This window comes from Camponotus vicinus, unplaced genomic scaffold (assembly GCF_025532165.1).
Source record: "Camponotus vicinus isolate PSW18456_S1 unplaced genomic scaffold, iyCamVici1.0 SCAF_10, whole genome shotgun sequence".
Lineage (NCBI taxonomy): Eukaryota > Metazoa > Arthropoda > Insecta > Hymenoptera > Formicidae > Camponotus > Camponotus vicinus.
In genome coordinates, this window is record NW_028141946.1 from 1,226,550 (window position 1) to 1,246,719 (window position 20,170).

At 36.9% G+C, this 20,170-nt stretch overlaps 1 protein-coding gene and 2 long non-coding RNA genes across 8 annotated transcripts in view; 2 read left to right on the forward strand and 1 right to left on the reverse strand.

The window, feature by feature from the left end:
* Window positions 1-13,010, forward strand: part of LOC145960185 (uncharacterized) — a 269,249-nt gene extending 256,239 nt beyond the window's left edge. The window contains exons 6-7 of one of the 3 annotated variants that reach the window (XR_014435273.1): window positions 6,680-6,747; window positions 12,928-13,010. This is a non-coding gene — a long non-coding RNA (uncharacterized LOC145960185). Of the gene's footprint in view, window positions 1-6,679; window positions 6,748-12,927 lie in introns of those variants that run through there. The other 2 variants (XR_014435274.1, XR_014435275.1) reach the window with 2 other exon arrangements.
* Window positions 11,696-20,170, forward strand: part of Ubx (ultrabithorax) — a 179,055-nt gene continuing 170,580 nt past the window's right edge. For all 3 annotated transcript variants that reach the window (XM_083079439.1, XM_083079440.1, XM_083079438.1), the window contains exon 1: window positions 11,696-13,582. In XM_083079439.1, coding sequence (XP_082935565.1) covers window positions 12,907-13,582 — 676 coding nt within the window. In that variant the 5' untranslated portion in view covers window positions 11,696-12,906. The remainder of the gene's footprint in view (window positions 13,583-20,170) is intronic.
* Window positions 14,327-20,170, reverse strand: part of LOC145960189 (uncharacterized) — a 45,450-nt gene continuing 39,606 nt past the window's right edge. Inside the window, exons 4-6 of one of the 2 annotated variants that reach the window (XR_014435287.1) lie at window positions 17,837-18,066; window positions 17,137-17,345; window positions 14,327-15,318 (exon numbers count right to left, since the gene is read on the reverse strand). This is a non-coding gene — a long non-coding RNA (uncharacterized LOC145960189). Of the gene's footprint in view, window positions 15,319-16,156; window positions 16,366-17,136; window positions 17,346-17,836; window positions 18,067-20,170 lie in introns of those variants that run through there. The other variant, XR_014435286.1, reaches the window with a different exon arrangement.

Consider the following 20,170-nt stretch of genomic DNA (forward strand, 5'->3'; position numbering starts at 1 on the left):
GCGAGCATAGTATTCTAAGAGATTTCTGATAAATTTGTCAGAGAAACTTGGATCGAATTATGGATTTCGAAATTTTCTACGGTTTCCGTTTGCCTGGCATTATTAGGATTTAAATTGCAATAAATGCATATTGCAATTTAGTATATTTACAATTGATATATTTTAAGAAATTTAAAAAGTTTATATTAATATTTTACATACAGCAAAATGTTTATTTTAACATTATTCTTTAAATTTAAGAGAAAGTTATTTATTTTAATTTAAAAAGAATAATTTAAAACGATTTCTCATGAGACAAATTGAATTTCTTGCAAATGTATAAGAATTATAGATTCTTAGACGAAAAATTCTATTAAAAGCACATCAAAATTATTTCATCCTATTCAGAAATATCTCTATAGTCGATCTTTAATAATCCGTAATTTTTACGGATATTAATCCGTAAAAATTGGTAAAGAAGTAAACGAGGATGGAAAATCTGAGCTAATGCATAAAGTTATTCCTGATGACTCTTCGTGAAAGGCCAATAAGATAAAAGAGACATCGTGAGACGCATACGATAAAGAGGGGGGGAACTAGGAGGAATTGGAATATTCGAAGGAAAGAAGAATCGAAGTCTATGGAGAATTGTGTCTCGACGAAAACGGATAAAAAGACAAAGCTAGAGGGTAGCCACCGCGCAGAGGAAGAACTAATTCGAGAAAAGAAAGAGGGAACTGTCTGACAAAAAGGATAGAGAAAGAAAGACGAACATTTATCAGCCTGAGATAAAAATAGCGAGTGACGAGCGTTTCTGAGGGAAAAAGAAAGAAAGAAGGATATATGTATAACGAAAATATATTATATATAATAAAAAAGAAAGAAAAAATATGAGAGTGAAAAAAGAGACAGAAAGAAAATAGTAAAGACAGTCGCGATAGTACACTGTGTCAAGATAAAAATAAAAGATAAGAGACGACGAAACATTGCAAATTGAAAAAGAAAGCAGAATCGCATCTCTCTGTAAAAAAGCTTCGGAGAAGCTTCTATATTCATAAAATACGCAAAACATTTTATCCGAAAGAATAGTATAATAATATAATATATAGTGTAGCAAAAGATGATTTATATATATAGAAAAGAAGTGGCCAAATATTTGGAAAAGAGGAGTTAAAATAATGAAGTTAAGAGACTGCGGAATAAAAAAAAGAGAGATAAAAAAAAGAATAAAAAGAGGAAGAAGCAAGAGGTCGCGTTCTCATTGGTTTCCCGCGTAGTCCATAGTTGTTCTCCTCTCGACTCGGTCCATCTCGGCGCTTCTTTAGAGCGTGCGCATTCCCCGGATCTCTCTCTCTCTCTCTCTCTCTCTGTCTTCATGGCCCCGATGAACCCGCTTGATGAAAAGCGTACCACAGCGTACGTAGAGTTTCTTACACCCCGCGTGACCCTGTCCAAGCCTACGCGATATCTAGGACTAATCCACGACTTCTGTTTCACTCGCGATCTTATCCGATTCTATTGTCTCTATAGCGTTTCTCACGTACGCTCATTCGCAAGAATCGTATACAACTCACCGTAAAAGCTGCATGCATGTCTAGCCAGATATTATGTAACGAAATAGATATTCGATTTTTTTTAGACTTTATAACGCCGTGTGAATGTAAGATACTACGCACGCGTTTCGCGTGTTGGCTAGAATTATGCATGCAGGTACCCCGCATATCCTATGTGCAGCACAATGCGTGCGTGCACTATTATTAATATAGTTTGGCAATACATGGCATCCACTTCTATGTACGAATCTATTGTTTCCATAATCCCGTGATTGTGCTAAGAATCAGCTTAAACATAGGAAAAAAATATATGATTACATATGTATTTTCTATTAAAAAATGTAAAATTTTTTTCAATGAAAAGAGAGAGAGAGAAAGAGAGATTTTAATTCATTTATAAAAATATTCGAAATTTTAGTAAAGCTCTTTCTCGGATAATTATTACTGCCATTTTAACGCACTCGTGTTGAGGTTGTTGATGTAACCTATGCTCTTGATAAACGTTTTATCATTTGTCAAATACGTCTACTGCAAAGTGTTATTATCACATTTTTGACACGTTGCACATTTTAATTGATTTAAATGTTATCTCTATCAAGCGGTAATCGTTGTGTACACAGACAGTCGTGGTTAAAACTGTCGGGATTTACAGATTAAACTACCATACGTGTATATATATATTTTCTGATTGAAGAAATTGTGTATTTTTCTCACCGCACTTGATATGGCGCTATATAGGGTGATCGCTATCTTTTCCTTCATCGTTTACACGTTCCTGCTGAGCCGCGTGTTATATTTGGCAGTTTTATGTTATTTACACACACACGCACACATATATCGAAAGCTCGTTTACGTACCTACCTATCTCTCTAATCTGAGACATTCAATCATCGGTCTGAACTTGTTAACGCCTAAGGTTATCGTGTGTAATCGTGTGTAATGCCGTTTACGCTCATATCCCATCATTGCTTTTAAAGTAGATAGAAATCAGCAGGGAATAATTGATAGGACCTTGCACCAGTAATCTATAATGTTTTTCTAATTATCAGTTTACGTCTGCGCTGTGCTTATACAAAGTGTAATCTGCACTTTGTATATCGCATTTTTTCAAGAATCTTATTTAAAAAAAACAAAAATGCGATTATTAAAATAATTAACGACACATAATTAGATAAAGAACGGAGCTCATTTGCGCCTAATAATTAATAATCTCACTGCTATATAATAGGATGAATATATGCAACACACGTGAGAAATATGTAACATAATTCTTCACACATAATATATTTTTTAAAATATATATTATATTCTTTTTTTATATATTTTTTATATAATATACTGTTTGTAGAGTGCGAATCGTAATAAAATAAAAATAAGTATTTATACTGCATTTACAACTTGTATCCTTGTACGTTCTTATATTTAAACTTTTACTATGACTTCTCTTGTTGCAACGTTTAAATGACCGTAGCAAAATAAAGCACTAATGTCACCTATTTGTGAACTAGATTAGGCAAATTAGGTAGGTGTACCTCCTACTGACAGTTTTCCCTGAACATTATGCCTGTTAAACCTAACTGTACTTAGGCAAACCTACCTGCTATGGTTGCCTAAAAATAAGATTATGGGGACAATTGTTGCCTTTATTCTCATGAGCATTAGAATACTTTTCGTATATAAAAATTTCGTCACAAAATTATCGCCAAAATCATCGTTGTGTATTTTTATAATAAATTTATTACAAAAATCAAAACTTTGGTTTAACTTTGTATAAAACATTTCTGACGATTAATCAAAAATTTTTTACGATTCATAATGATAAGCTGTAAAATTGAAATGACCATAATTAATTTAGTAGATACATGTAACGTGTATAAAAATTCTCCAACTTCAATTGTTCATTAATATGTAACGATACGCAGTACACTCAATTTAATTAACAAGAAAGTTTATAAAAGCTTTCATGTCATTCAAAATCAATGATGCAACTTTTCATCGACATAAATTAGAGCAAAATAATTCATCTTATCGCACGATTTGAAAAAAAACGTAAAAGTATTTTACTTTACATATGCATGTTTTGCAATACTTGTTTAATAAATTGCTGATAAACTAGATTGATTGAATAATTGTTTTATTTATTATTCTTATCATAATTAAATATCGATGGATGCAATCTTGTTATAAATGTAATGTGTCTTGTGTAGCGTTCATAGTGTTTTGCTTGTAAAGATACCTCTCTCACTGCAACTACACTTGATCTTGGTCGAGTGCGCTTGACATAATCATAGAGGCAGGAAAACGCGTAATGACGGAACGTTTACAGAACCAAGCGTGGCGATTTCATTGTCCCTGTGGTTTACCAATTTACGAACCATTACGGCTAACTCCTACAGACCATACTGGGCGCGAGATGGTCACGTCGTATCATCCATTATTCATCACCCTCTTCCCCAGACCTCGGTATAATTCTGCTCGTTGATTCTGGACTCTCTGGTGCACGTGTTCATATTCTTTTTATAAATATTCTTCCGCAGCGCAGATTTTTACTCGTTGTTAGACCAATTAGTTACGTATCTCATTTTTAATTAAAGATATATCTCGAAAATCGGTGTATCTTGGTGATTCAATTTAATTGCCCGTCGGACGATTCTGATTTAATTCTAATTAACTGTACAAATGAATATATATTTCACATGAGATATATGTAATCGAAATCATCTAATCTTTTATTTAGCAAAAATTATTAATTTATATCAAAAATTTTATTCTTTTATAATTTGATTGTTATTGGCTAATCTTTTAATTTGTCTAAATAGTAATTTATATGTTGATTGTCCAAAATACTTTTTACATATACATATATTATATTATATTAATATCTTTTAAATTATATTTTGATGAAAAAAATGCATAAAATTGTCGAATATAAATTAAATCTTCACATAATAAAAATTTTCACAAGATCGTCATTTTAATCAACGAAGACACACATCGTGCATTCAACAAATAATTTATTCTCGTCACATGTTACCATGTCTAATATCTCAAGATCACAACAGATTACCCGCTACTCTGCAAGCGGAATGGAATGTCGAGGAACGTGTACAATTTTTTTGATGCAAAGGATACCATATTTTCCTATCCAGTCTTGACCTTGATGTCTACAAAAGGAATGTTGGGCAAGATTGGGCAAGTCCAGAGACTATTTCGAGGGCGGGGTTGCCAAGAGGGATTCCGAGAGTACAGATACCTGAAGTCACTCCCCTTTTCTTTACAGCATCGTTCCTAGGATTCGCCCGGTTTTGTACCCCCTTCACGAAAGAAATCATCATGGCAGATACGACTTTCGTGATGGAAGACATTGACCTAAATTTGGTACAAACCGCTCTAATAAAGACATTTTTCATTCGGCTTTTATATTAAGGCATCTAAAGGCTGTAAATCATCGCCGTTTCTCGTGGATTTTACGCCATTATTGCTTCTACAAGGATTCTAAAGGATTATGATACATTGAATTTTATACTGATACCTGCAACATCAAAATATATTATTCTTCATAGCTTTGATACACAATTATCTATGATACAATCATGTTTTTATCGAAAAACAAAGATTCTCACTTGCAAGAAAATTGATAACTAATTGATTGTTAAAGAAAATATTACTACATTTTATTTAAATAAATGAGTGTGCGAAATTCCTCGTGCAATAATTTTATCTAATCATAAAAGAATTTATGGAATATGTAACGCACAATATTTCGTCTTTAAAATATTAAATAAAATGATTATCCGACTCTGGCAAGTTTCGCAAAATTTCGTACGCTTTGTGAAATATTTCTCTCGCAGTCGGTGCGATAAATTCTTATATTCTGCATGTTCCTTTTCGATCCTGTTCCTCCGTTTTCGCATTTCCCTCCATTCATCCTCCATCCATCCTTCCTCCATCCTCTTCTACCAATTTATTCGTGTTATACTCGTGGACGTTTGAATTGCAAATTCACGATCGCACAGTCGATCGTACGGCACAACATACCTAGCTTTGAGTTGCAGAGAAATGCACTACTGTTATAGACACAATCCTCGACGGTTCAACGGGACGAGTATTAATACACACGTTCGATGTTACGTAACGTTTTCCGTCGCTACTAGATTCGTTGATTGAGACTTTCTCGGTTGATTATCGTGTGTACACAGCCAAGTTTTATAGTTAAGCTTGTTACTACAAGTACGCTGCATATTTCTCAGACTAATGTAATGTACGCTAAGCAGCGAAAATTTATGTATTATTATTCTCTTCATTACTGACCTTATATACATGCATTTTAAAGTATTAGATAGAATAATTTATTATCCATCTATTTGTTTATGAATATATGGATTATCGATAACATTATTTTTAACACTCTACAATATTAAAGTTATAAAATTTCTTAAAAATTTAACATGTAAAAAAATAAGAAAAAGGAATGTATAAATATAAAAATGTAAATATTAAAGTATTTATGTTTTACTTGTAGCAATTATACACTTATGCATATGCACACATATATTTTCCATTCATTTATGAAATTAATTTTGAAAGTGCGTATAAAAGAATAATAAAGAAATGGCATTAAGTTGAAATCTGACGCAACAAGAGTTGCACGGTCATTTGTCAAGAGATCTTCTCCAATCTTAATGTCGCACTAGTCGGAGCACAAAGAGCATCAGTGTCCTTATCAAACAGAATATTATTGTAGGGCTCAGAATCAGGCATTCATTATTCATTTGATACAAACAGCGAATTCAGAAGCCTCGATGATTGCATTTATACAAAGTAAACGCGTCCAGTGTCCAGATATTCATAGAATATTACGCCATCTGCTTTCATACACCCATTTATATGTACATTAGAGTGTCTCGCGTTCCCCCTACTTCCATTCGTTTATGGAAGCTTTAATCGCTTTGAAGTATACTTTTTATTAATAAATATTTAAACATTTTTTAACAATTTTAAAGTATATGTAATATAATTTGAAATATTATGATTGTAAAAGTTTTTTAATCTAATGAACTTTTTTCTCTGTCTCTTTCTCTTTCTCTCTTTTTCTTCATTAATGTATATTTTTTACATTATATTAAAGAAAGTATATTCTTTTCCAGGTCGAAGATGCTTTTTCAAATTGCTGTTTTAGAAGAAAGTAGAAAGCGCCGTCTCTTCAATATGACAGGTAAGATATTAATCATTAGCAAAAAATATAACAAAGTTAAACATCGTTACTATTTATTACAGTTACTAAAAAATGTAACTGCAACGATAATGGCGTTAACTGTAAAGTAAGGTGTTACAAATACACGTTATTTTCTAATCTTGATAGTTCATTTACACGATATTATGTGTATTTAGCATTATTGAATATATCACGTATTTTATTATTAACATTCATGTTAAGTGTACGTGTAAAATTCATGGTTGATCTGAATTAATTCTGTTATATAACTAATCATACGTAAACGTTTTTTAATGTATATATTATAATCAATGTCGCTTTTTACAAGAATATAGTGCTCTATAATGTTGGCATAATTAATGATCTCCTAGCAATAACTTATCCGCACCCTACCATTAACCCTAAGTATTTACGGCCTCATTCATTTCGTTTTATGTTTCAATTTAAACGCATTGACGCAATTTGTCTATCTTTGAACATTATTTATTTAACCGGTCATTTCTTTTATTTATAACTGTCATAATATCTTTATGTAATCATTTGTTTATTGCAACTTTCTTATGATCAGTCATCATTTATCGTTCACCGTGTAAATTACTGCCCGAAAAAATTTTATTATTTACTTTATTTATACACATGTGTGTATATTGTGTGTGTGTATATCAATGTATATTTATATCAAATTTTTTAAACAAAATTACATACAAGTGTGGATGATCCTTTCTAAAATTAAAACATTTTTAAATGTTTACTTAAAATAAAAGAAACACCTAAAAATAAATAATAGGTCACTAAGACACTTTGATTCCAATAATAAATCATTCAAATTTCATTTAAAAGATTTCCTATAATACATCTTTAATGTTCGGTGAAATAAAAAAAATAAAATATTTATCTAATAAAATATGCATCTATTTTTTATCTCGATCGATTGCTTGGATATTAAATCTTTAAACGGATCAAAATGATTTCAATTATTCCATTAAATTCGTGTGATTGAGCATCACGAAATTTTATTCGATGTTATCTACGGTAACTGCGAACGAAACATGTATTGTCGCAATGTACTAATGCCCAGGTCCTCAAAATGTAAGGGTCCCTGCTAACGTCTATCCCTTAATGCCTGCCCTACCTGTAGGACGAGTTTCCCAACCGGTAAGGTAGATCACTCTGAAGCATTAAGAATCTCTCGAACGTGTTAATTAAATTGATCGTTAATTATTTCATTGAATTATAGAAGCTGTCCTCGCGCGCGCGTACCTTTCTTTTTATCATAAATTTGTTTTGTTCTCGATAGTTTTCTAGCTGCTCTTCTTCGTCTCGCAGCAGAAACTCATTTAGGATTTTAAATTATTAGTGAATTCAGAAATTATATCTGTTAGCTCTTAATTAAAGAAAATTAACGAATTATATAAACACGCGATCATATAATCACTATATTTACAAATGCATCGAAAATTGATAGCGACTGTTCGTTTCTTCATTCGTTCTGTAATGATGACATCAACAATAGTCTACATTTAAATTTATAACAAAATCAAAATAGGACGATATATATTTTTAATAAAGTGATACACTTTTTTATAAAATTTCTATCGACTGCAGGACTATAGAAAGTTTGGTGCAAGCTTTGTGCAATCAGGTGATATTGCGGAAGACCGCCAGATGGCAAAGGAAGCATCTTCCAAATCCTTACTACGTGATCGCATCCTTGCTCCTGATGCACTGCCGATCAATATGCAGTGTGTTAATCAATGAAAAATTTTTTTTAAATTTAAACTTTAGATAATACACACACGGAAAACGATATCGTCCTATTGGTAAAACTATTATCGCAGAAAAACGCATTGCATTTAAAATTATCGTGTGACTTTTTAATTTAAACGCATCATTATTAAAAATTAAATTATATCAATTTTTTATTCAGATACTACGTTTAACATTTTAATTTAAAAAAAATTGGAATGCTAAGCGCAATCTTTTATTCTGAAAAGAAAGCGTCCAGTTCACTATTTTCATCGTTGCTTGCATTTCATTGATACCTCCAGCTTCAATTTGCGTGAAAAAATATGACGAGAATAATATTAATCTTAAAATTCCGGTTATTAAATTTCGGTTTATGATGAAATACTTATGCACGGTTTTCTAATGGAAAGAAAGAGAGAAAGAAGGAGACGTGACAGATCGAATGAATAGAAATGCGCGAATTGACTGATGAAAGAACGAGGATTCAATCAGAATGAGAGCTCGAACAAGTGCGTTGAACTGTATGGAGGAAACCAGAAGAGCCGAAATTGCCAGAGTGATGAAGAATGAACGCTGGTTTAGCAAGAGCGCAGATTCGCTCTCCTCGCGCGCGCGCGGGAGTGCAATGGCCCCTTCGCTCTCGTGTTCACCTTCTCGACTCGATGTTGTAGCTACGCCCCCTAATCCCCCCTTTCGAAATCCTCCTCGTTTCTTCGCTTTGCTTTTATTCGAGATCCATATAGAGCGAACGTCCATCATCCTGAAGTATAAACTTGGTATCGATAGTTAACGATGATGCCCGCGCGTGTTTGTATCCGTGCCCTCTTACTTTCCATTTTCCACGTGAAATATCGCATGCAAATAAATATAAAGTATTTAACATGTGTAGTAATATATTATTTGAAATTAGAATTATACATATATGTATGTGTGTTATTGATGATGGCACTGAAATGCAAAGCACATATGAATATTTGACTTTATTCGACACTTGACGCAAAGCTGATCTCATCAAAACTATGTTTCTTTAATCGGCTGTTATATGAGTGCAATTTTGAAAAGAATATTTAGGCCCATTTTTGGCTTCCCATATGGCCTGTCATACCTTCCCCATTCGCATGGTGGCCTCTTTCACGCCCCCACCATATTCGACACGCGCCCCTCTATACGCTATAAGCTTAAAGGCCCTGACTTTTACGATTCTGTTCAAGTGATCATAAAACCGAAGTTTATTGCCGTCATGATTTTCAAGTAAACGGGTTGCCACCTGTCGGATTCTCGCAAAAGCGAAAACTGCATCAGATCTCTTCATCAACAGTGCCATCAAATTAAGGGGGAGCTTAATAAATCTTTTTTTTACAAGTTCCTTTTAGCGATCGATGATACTTGTGTACGAGGAGAGATATATATCTACATAATAAAAATATAACTCCTGCGTTATGTATACATTTTTATAAAATATATTTATCTTTTTTAGAATTATTTATTTATATTTATTAAATATATTATTTAATGATGAAAAATAACACACTATATAAGTAATTAGATTTCACATGTGGTTGACGTTTCGTAAACATCTGATTACTTATCGATCATACTTCACAGATTGTTCGAGCATTTTTTTCACCAAGCACTTTATTTCAATTCGCTTTAAACATTTGAAAAGCAAAAGTTCAAGGTATCTTTTATTTATTCGTATTTTTGCGACAGCAAAGTTCAAGATATCTTTTATTTATTCGTATTTTTGCGACAGCAAAGCAGGTGGCTAATATCCTAAACGTTCATAATGACGAGAGCGATCCAAGAACGTGTAAGCAAATAACTAGGGTCAGCCCTGGAGAGCAGCTTATGATGGGCATTACTCGGCTCGTTACGAAATAATTTACGAGGTGCGAATCGCGGGGACGATAATCCAGCGACATTTACATCCCAATAAACACTCCCGATACTCCGGAGCGTGGCGCGCGCCGCTCGCTCGACTGCGGGGCCTCATTTTACGACATTTTAATTGCGCGACCGTCTTGTCTTTAATTGCATAAACACGCGCATAAAAGACACGGTCGCGATGACATCTCTTTAACGTTTACACTCACGTCAGATTTATTCCATCATCGGGGGCCATTACATTTTACATTTACAGGACGATTCAAGTGTCTCGTATCGCTCCGCGTTTTCTCTCTCTCTTCATGTAGGACTCGTCAATTGAACGCTATCCTACATCATTGCGGATTTACGACGTAGCTACCGCAATAACGATAATCGCGAGGTAGCTCGTTGATGTTGGTCGTTTGAATGTCTGAATGGATCTGGCGAGGTTAGTTCGTTACGGGGCTCAAAGGTGGCGGTGCACGTATCCCCACGAGCTCTCGGAGAGGAGAGAGAGAGACGGCGAGTAGTATCGCGTGACCGCGCGTGCCGCACACGGCCTCGTCCCGTCTCTCTCGCTCGCACGGTAGATACGTTCGTGAACACGCTGTATCCCGCGCGCTGTCAGCTGGTGGGGGATCAGCTGGGCGGCGCCTAGCCGCTCATGGGCGTCATTTCCGACTTGGAACTACTTTCGCACGGCGTAGGAACTTTGGTGCCGTAGCGGAACGGTATTCGTGACGAATTCAATTCTGATTGGTCCTTAAGTATAACCTCCTCCCTTAGCGGCGCGTTCTCCCTCTTTGCCCGACTATCCGTGGCGGCGGCGCTCGTCTCGCTCTTAGCTGTTACAATTGCGCATAACGTTCTTTCTTTTTCTCCTTACCCTCCTCCGGTTCTCTCTCTCTCTCTTTCTCTTTCCCATCTTCTTATCCGTTTGTGTCTCTTTGCGCGTTCTCATCCCTCTCCGTTCCGTATCTCATCTCTTCCCTCTCTTTCGCGTCGCGGCCAGCATTTCTTTCCTCTTCCTTTCTTCGCGCCGTCTTATCTGCTCGCGCGCCTCAAACGTGACGCGCACGGCGAGCGAGTACGAATTTAATCTGGCGGTACGTCGTTGAGTTAGTGGAACGCTCGATAGGGGGCGCTGAGGAATCGTATCGCGAGAAAGAGGGAGAGGATAGATGGAATGGAAGGGAGAGGATGAATATCGTCGAGAGGTGGAGCGAGACAGAATCGGAGGGTGAGAAAGCAATTGTGGGGGGGAAACATTGGGGGTGGAAAGAGGGGGACAACAACGACGATAGACAGAGCGAGGAAGCTCGCGCCGGGAGGGGGATGGCGCGCGAGAGACAAAGAGGAAACGATAGCACCGCGATCTCCGTTAGGACGTAGTACTCCGGAGGAAGAGGACGAGCGAGAAGCGCGAACCGCGCGAACGGGAAGGAGCGAGGGAGACGGAGCGAGAGGAAGATAGAGAGAGAGAGCGCGTGGAGGGACGACGGTCGGCGGGACGGAGAAGGAAGCTCGGGAGAGAGAACGCGAGACAAGTCCGGCCGGGAGGAAGAGAGACGGGGCGAGGTGAACGAGCGAGCGAGAGACGGACGACGGTACAGAGTGGCGGTACACGGGGCGCGAGAAAAGCGGTAGTGTGCCGTGGACCACCGCACTGGCATACCGTGATTCGTTACAATCTCCATCGTACTCTAGACTCGGACTCTCACAGTCATCAGCGAAGTCACGATACGACGAGTGCTAGTGCAGTGCGGAACTGGCGAAGTCACAACCTGACATCTCGTGACAGATTGGCCGGTTTCGACGCAAGACAGGCCTTGACCCGACCCGACCGATCGCGCGAATTGTACATTTCGAAAGAAAACGAGAGAGAAGGAGAGAGAGAGAGAAAGAGAGCCGCCCCGCGAGGGTGGTTGTCGCGTGCCGGCTGACCGAACCGTCGTCGTCCGGTCCGCGCACGCGGTAGAGAAACCCGCAGGCGATTTTATAGCCCGTCTTATTACCCAAGTTTATTACATCGTAACGGCTTAACGATCATCGCCCGTTTCCACAGTTCAAATCGCCGTTTTATGCTCGGCTCGTCGCGTAGCGGTAACCATAACAAGACTATAAAAATCCCCGCCACTGTCATGAAACCCATTCTGAATTACACTCCTACGGCCTACTGACATTGACACTCTCATCGGTATATAACCGGCTATACCTGTCGATGACTTTTATCGCCGCTTAAAACGTTTAAATATCCCTCCGTTTATTTACCCCCTGTCAACACCGTCATCTGTCACCGCTCGCGTCGAATCCAGCGTATCTCTTCTTCGGACGTTTATAACTTACCGTAGTAGCTCGTAGTAGTGGTAACGTGGTCCGATTAACTTTCGTCCGATTATACCAAGACGTTGGTGCGACGCGAAATTATCGAGTCGGACTGGTCGCGCGCGTTTCATGCAAGCCCGCTCGAACCTTGACTCATTATTCCGCCGTCTCTTTTTTTGAGTGCCGGTGTTTTAGTGCAAGTGATTCAAAATACCCGGGATAATGAACTCGTACTTTGAACAGACCGCGGGCGGCTTCTACGGAAGCCACCATCATCAAACGGGAGCGGCGAGTCAGCATCATGATCCGGCTACCGCGGCGTATCGAAGCTTTCCGCTCGGATTAGGTATGTCGCACTACGCCTCGGCGCAGCATCATCATCACGCGTCCTCCTCGTTGGGGATACACCCGGGCGGAGGAAGCAACACGAGACCACCTCAAGATTCGCCGTACGACGCGAGCGTTGCGACGGCCTGCAAGCTTTATTCGACGACACCCGAGGCGACCGGCCACACCACGTCCTCGTACTCGACAACGGCGACGAAAGACTGTAAACAGCAAGATCAAACGTCAACGCATCAAAATGGCTATGCCGCGGTCATGGCAGCTGCAGCGGTCAAGGACGTTTGGCAGTCGGCGACCTCGGGAGCGAACAGCCAGAGTAACTCGGTCGTACGTCCATCCGCGTGTACCCCGGAGAGTACGAGGGTCGGGAGCTACGGTGGCCTCGTAGGCGGCGATCCGGCCTCGAGTCCCGGTAACAACAGTTCGTCAAGATCCCTCACGTCCTCCTGGAACACCTGCAGTTTAAACTCGTCCGCGAGTCAACCGGTCGCCACGCAACTACATCAGCAACCTACCGCCAACCATACCTTCTATCCCTGGATGGCTATAGCAGGTGAGTTTGCATTCATAAATGCTCTCTTATACGACTATTATCGTAACAGCCGCGATGAAATATAGGAGCCGCTATGGTTAGGGGAAATGTGGGGAGCCACGTGGTCGGGAAGGCGTGGTGGATCAGGCTTGCCCGTCTGGTTATACCGGACTAAATTGTTAAAATTGCTTCCACGCGATCGAATTACCTACGAGTTGTGTAGAAACGATATTATAGAATAGAATGTTTGGTATGCGTCGCGAACGGATGAAAAATTCGAACGGATGAAAAATTTTCTATCGCGTCAACAAGATGAGTTATTTCATCGTCCTTTCGTGTATAAAAAAAAATATATATATATAGAAGCGGAAGGCGTAGATGTGTCCTGCTCGACGAATATAGCTTATCATGGCTCCACTACATTCAAGCGCGAATGAAATTTTTCGCCAAGTCTATTTGTACGTCATTTTGAAATACGACACATGTCCACTCGTGAAACCCGAGATCATAGATTTACAATCGTTGACAAACTAAAAGCATTCCATTGCCATTGTCTTTTGGTCGAATGGAAAAGATTGACAACAAATAAAAGCGCTAAACGTTATACACATACATTATTATTAGTATATTTGACATATGCATTTTGAAATTATTATATCTTATCTTATTCGAAATTGATGACATTCACTTTCAAACGAACCAGTTTTCTAAATATAAAAATTGAATGTGTAGGTTATTAACATATATAATAATATTATTATCGCATAATGATAATGATAACATAATAAATATGTATTTTTATATATAAGACAAGATAATGTAATCATGTAATAATTTCTTGAAAGTATAGTCGCGAAAATAAGTCGAAGATGTAGAATGAAATTTTTTCACAGGAAGTTTCATTTCCAAGAAAATCGGTTCGATATCTCTACTTGACTTTTATACTTGTAATCTTTGTGAAGATATCGCGATGGTTAAATATAGCGATTGAAAATATACATTTTTATCGATTTGATATTTTCTCGGAAACGCGAAATCGTACAGTAGAAAAATTTCATTCTACATTTTCGATTTATTTTTGCACGAGAAATTTCCGTTTGCAATTATACTATCGTTATCGCCACGTTCTATATATATACACATACAATTGCTTTTAAATTGCTCGTCTTATCCTACCTCTTCGTACGCAACATAAGTTTTATGAGTTTTTCATTTTCATCGCGTATGCAATGTCAACGCACGCGAGCTATGTCGTGGAAAATCGGCCGTGTACCTTGGCAAAATTATGTCTGGTAGATAGGTAGAATGGAGTCAAGTGCGTGTAAAATCGTTGGGTACGCTGGGTATAATGGGGAAGTCCTCGTCCAATTGGGGGTTCAAGTGCCTTCCCCACTGTACTCACCCCACCGGAACCCCGAATTCCGGTAGTCAGCTGTTTCTAGCGATGTCTTTGTCCTCTTCATTGCGAGAAAGAGAGAGATACAATCCCGAATAACCTTCTGCTTTGCCGCTGGTAGATATATAATCATCAAGGCCTCGTGGGTTCTATCGCACTTTTGGTCAGAGTGCTTTCTTTACCACAGCTCAGCTGAGATCCTAGAGATCCCTAGCTAGCAGTTCTTTTTACTATCTCTTTCCTTCTTTTTTTGCTCCAAGTCGCTTCATTTTTGTCGGCGGGAATCTCCTTCCCGCGTTCTTCGGTCCGGTTTAAGGGTCAGGCATTTTTTTTCTTCTTCGTCTTCGATTATACAAGAGATCTTATGCATGTAAAGAAAGAAATTATTTTAAGAGGCATCAGATATTATTCAATGAATTTTATAATTTTATACACATGATACATATGATGAGTTTTTTTTATAAATGTATAATTTTTAATTTAATTAATTGCATTCGCATACACACATATTTTATGTCGCCAACTTTATATCTTTATCATCTCTTATTTTGTAAATTAATAGTGTGCGAATTGAGTCGCTGAAGAAGCCTGAAATAGTACTTTATGTGCGTATATCTTGTTTTTCATCTATTTTAATTTAATAGGAAACTCCCGATTACATTCATCTTTGAATCAATTAGATGTTTTGGATCATTGATTATGGGTTGCAAATTGCCTCGATGATGCATGGAATGCAGTGTTTGTAGAAAGAATCGCGAGAATGAGAAAAAGCAATTGATTGGCTGCATACTCGTATAACAGGTTCTATGCACTCGCGAATTGAAAGTCGTTGACTCATTTCGCACTTTCTAACAAGTTCTTTTCTGTGTTGTCGATATAATATCTAACAAGTAGGAAAATTTATCGATACAGCAATTATGGATTATTTCATCGTAAATAGAAGGGTAATGGAATCGTCAATGTTTATATCGTCAATCATTTACCATACAATACGATGAATGCTCTTTATAACATTGATAGCAAAATTAATTTATTGCGATCACCGAGATATCGTACATTTCAAGTAAGCGTATTAAATTAGGAGATGTACACATATAAGAATATGGGAGATTTTTAATATTGATACTTCCATTATATATATATGTAAATTTATTATTGTCTCTAATTAATATTTTTTAAATATTTCTTTTTGAAATACACGATATGGAATATAAGTGCATTAGAATTACACATTAATATAAATTGTATTATATGACACAATAATAATAGATGATAAATCTTATCGCTTACAGCGATTGCGAAACGTTAAAAATTGATGTATAAGCATTTGTGCTCATTGTCTCTATGTTCCTTCTTCAAATATTTCTCTCTTTCTCTCTTTCTCTTCTTGGCAATGGTAATTATATACCTAGAATACATGCCAGTATGAAATATTGCATCTGTCGTTTAATTTATTGCACTATTAATTGTATCTGTGTATATCTTGTAAGTGTATTGTAAACGATTGCGCGAGCAATGTTTAATTTATATAAATGTGAAAGCGATGTATAAGCATGGCGCCCGTGTGTCTCTATCTTACTGTTATCTGATATTAAAAGAACACATCTATTACATTTGCAACAAGTTGTTTTTCATAAAGATATATTACGTATTTATAAATATTTTCATAAATTATATAAAAGTTGCCGTTTCTGCCATAATAAGAAGAATTAATTTTTTTAAATGATCTCTTCTATTTATTTATTTATTTCCATTTTTTGTTACTTTAAGCGCATCTATCATTACTTCCATCTATTACTTTCAATTAATTATATTTGTTTTAAATAAATATCTCGTAAAATATATGTAAATTCATTTTATTATAGTAACAACATTTATAAATAGTTTTTAATGCATACATAATCATTAATGAACTATTAGAAGATCTTTAAATCAGCTATAAATAAATATTTCGTTTTATTATTTTTTATACTTGCCATTATAGTTTATACATGTATGAAAAAATGTGTGTGTATCTTCTCATTATCTAAGAATGATATATTTTCTAATATTAAATACATGATGTAACGAGAAAATTTGCATACGCTAATGCAAGAGATGAAAAATTTATAAAAGAATTATAAATATTATTTATTACAATGTATATTTTTTTCCACAAGTAAATCTTTACAAAACTTACCAATAGCAATGAGACATATATCTTCCTTTATAGAGCCGGATCACTTCCTCAGGATATACCCAAACGCGAACAATATTTATCACTGCTCATTGAGGGGTTGACTGCGTCTACAGGGTAATTAGAGGGCGCGACGATAGAGAGGCTGGGGTGCTATTTAGGCATCTCTTCATTCAAGCCCATTGAGAGAGAACCTCTTTTACGGTGCAGATCTGAAAAATGGTCCTTTTTAAAGTCACATTAAGGGTCGCGCGATAACCCGATACAGGAGTATTAATCAAGATAAATATGTCCGATGGACATGGTACTAATGATAGCTCGGTAGCTTCCGTTTCTGAAATTTACATTTTCCATTTCCGGTGCGCTTAAAGAAACAAATCTAAAAAAATAATAATTTTATTTATCTGGAGTAACACAGTGATCTTAGAAGAGGAAAAAGTAATGTAAAACAATAATGCTAATCAATTCACATTAGCATAATAAATCCGAAGTAGTGCGAATCGGAAAGAAAATTGATATTACTCGAGTGCTTTATCCAATTGCGCGCGCGATACGGCCAAAGAGGTACTCAACGAACCTTGAATTCCTTCACCGGATTCCCGCGTAAAAGCCACGTGGTGCTCGCGTTGCGTCGCTCCGGAGTTGGAAAGGAGTAGTAGCGCTACTTTCTACAATACGACGTCTGCGAGTAGGTGTTACGTACCTCGGGGAGCAACCTCGTTCAATATAAAGCAGCTAGGAACAACGCTGTAACCGTAACTTTGACGTTTACGACAACGAAATCGTGGCTCGACTCGTTTATCCCTCCTTCTCGTGAACCTCCACGCTTGCCGCTATGGCCGTTTACGAGGCTTGCCGGTAATGCAGCGCTCTACTCCCGTATCGACGAAGATCAGCCCCAAGATCTTCGTGTGCGTCCGTTGCAAGGATTCCCTTTTCGCGAACAGAAAGATACCGAATTATCGCCTTATCAATTCAAAACTTTCCTTTACGCGATCCATCGATATATTATTATTTTATTTTGAAAAATATAAAAATATTTAAATAATTAAACAAACAAATAATTTATTCCTGCACATATATGATGGATATGAAGTTTATCATCGAAATATTTTTTATTGAAATAATTTGTTTTTATTCTTCCACGCGATTAAAAATGTAAAAGAGAATCGCATTAAATATACGACGGAGAGGATACGACGTGCAAAAAGGGCGTTCATTCATACAGTCGCCTTTGCGTACCACAACACGTATTTTAAAATCAATTTTTGCGTACTCTATTAAAGGATTATGTGACGGATACGCGTCGAGTATAGGCGTGCATGTTGCACACCGGTGATCAAGTGGCTCGGGGTCTCTCCTCTCCTCGTGTGTATAGAGGTGCACGAAATATTCAGGGACACACACGTAACGTGCAGGCACTCACACTATCGAGCGTCGCGACCTAAAGAGGCAGCCCGGGTGAATGCGTTCCTCGTATACGGGGAGAGCTCTATCCATGTGTTGCTCCGTTGGCCCGGATGAAGTATGACGTACGAGCCTCTCCGTATGACTTACTACGCCCTTTTTTCCCTTCTCCACGCCCGCCGCTCTCCTTCGTACTGTTCAACCGAAAAACATTGGGGCCTTCTTAAAAATGCGCGCTCTTTAGTTGCAATGTGCATTCCTCGATGGCAGGGGAAAGCAGGTAGAAATGAAATGCAAGTGAGCCTCGAGGCGTTTTCATTGCAAAACTTTTGTAACGTATCATCGTCGTACATCTCGCATTTAATAATGAGTGTCTGGAGGATACAAATGTGTTGGAATATTAATGTCGGAAACAAACGATATGTTAGATAATACATATATTATTTTTTATAATTATTATCTTTTAATTCTTCAAATATTTTATCTATCCATTTTTTTCTTATACTGAAAATGTACCTTACATTTACCTGCAATTATTACCATTGATTTATTGAAAATTTGGGAATTAATTAATTAACAAAATAAGAATAAAATATTTATATAAATTATTTGGCCTTAATAATAAATAAAATGTGTATAGATGTGTATAGATGTCTTTTTATTTGCAATCATTAAATGATTTTATTAAGAATACTCGCATCATTGTTTGCGGATAAACGTATTTATTCTATTGAACTGCAATTATCGCCGCGATTATTGAATTCATTATATTTAATTGCGTATTATTCTTCAATCTTTTGTCTTTTTTGTTCGATTTTTCCACTTTTTTCCATTAAATCGCTGGCATTAAACAATTATGCGCGATGCAACGCGTAAAAATATAAAACAAAAACAGCATCATAAGCGATTAGCGAGAACGCAATAATTTTCATGATCATTTTAATATCATCGCGAGTCAACCAATCGGGAAATTAACTCAGAGCGAGGTAGACTAATTTTAAAGTACAACCTCGACGCCATCGAAACCAAGACGCATACAATATACAATATATACGAGTACACGATATGTACATCTCTCGCGTACCTTTCGCATTTTAATTTAAGCATCGTCTCGCGACCAATCACGCTATTCGCGCTATACGTAGCGGTCGACTTAAGCTATAATCTTTGATCGATCGTATCGCTCGCGTCTTGTCCCACGTCCCGCTTCTTCCTTTCGCAACTAGTAATTTTAACCCGCATGGTGTGCTTTTCGAAGGACTTTCAGTAAGCTTGTTATTATTATTGTTGTTGTTATTATTTATATTTCGCTCATTATTATTCAGCCCTTGTTTTTTTCACGGGTAATAAAATAATTATAAAGTATTTAAGCGATCAAATATAGCTCGAATAATTCAACATAGAAATATGCCAGCTTTAACTCTGGATAGGCAGTGCGTACAGTCGAAACGGAACTGTTTGATCGATTCCCATTTTGACGAAAGATCCGATTATTCGAGCAGATATCGGGCAAATTTCGAGCTAAAAAAAGAACCGATGATTCCTCGTTGAAGAGAGGAATAATCGGTTTCTATTTTTGTTTGCTTCGATAAACGATTTAATTTTACCTCACTTGTTTTATCCAGCTCAT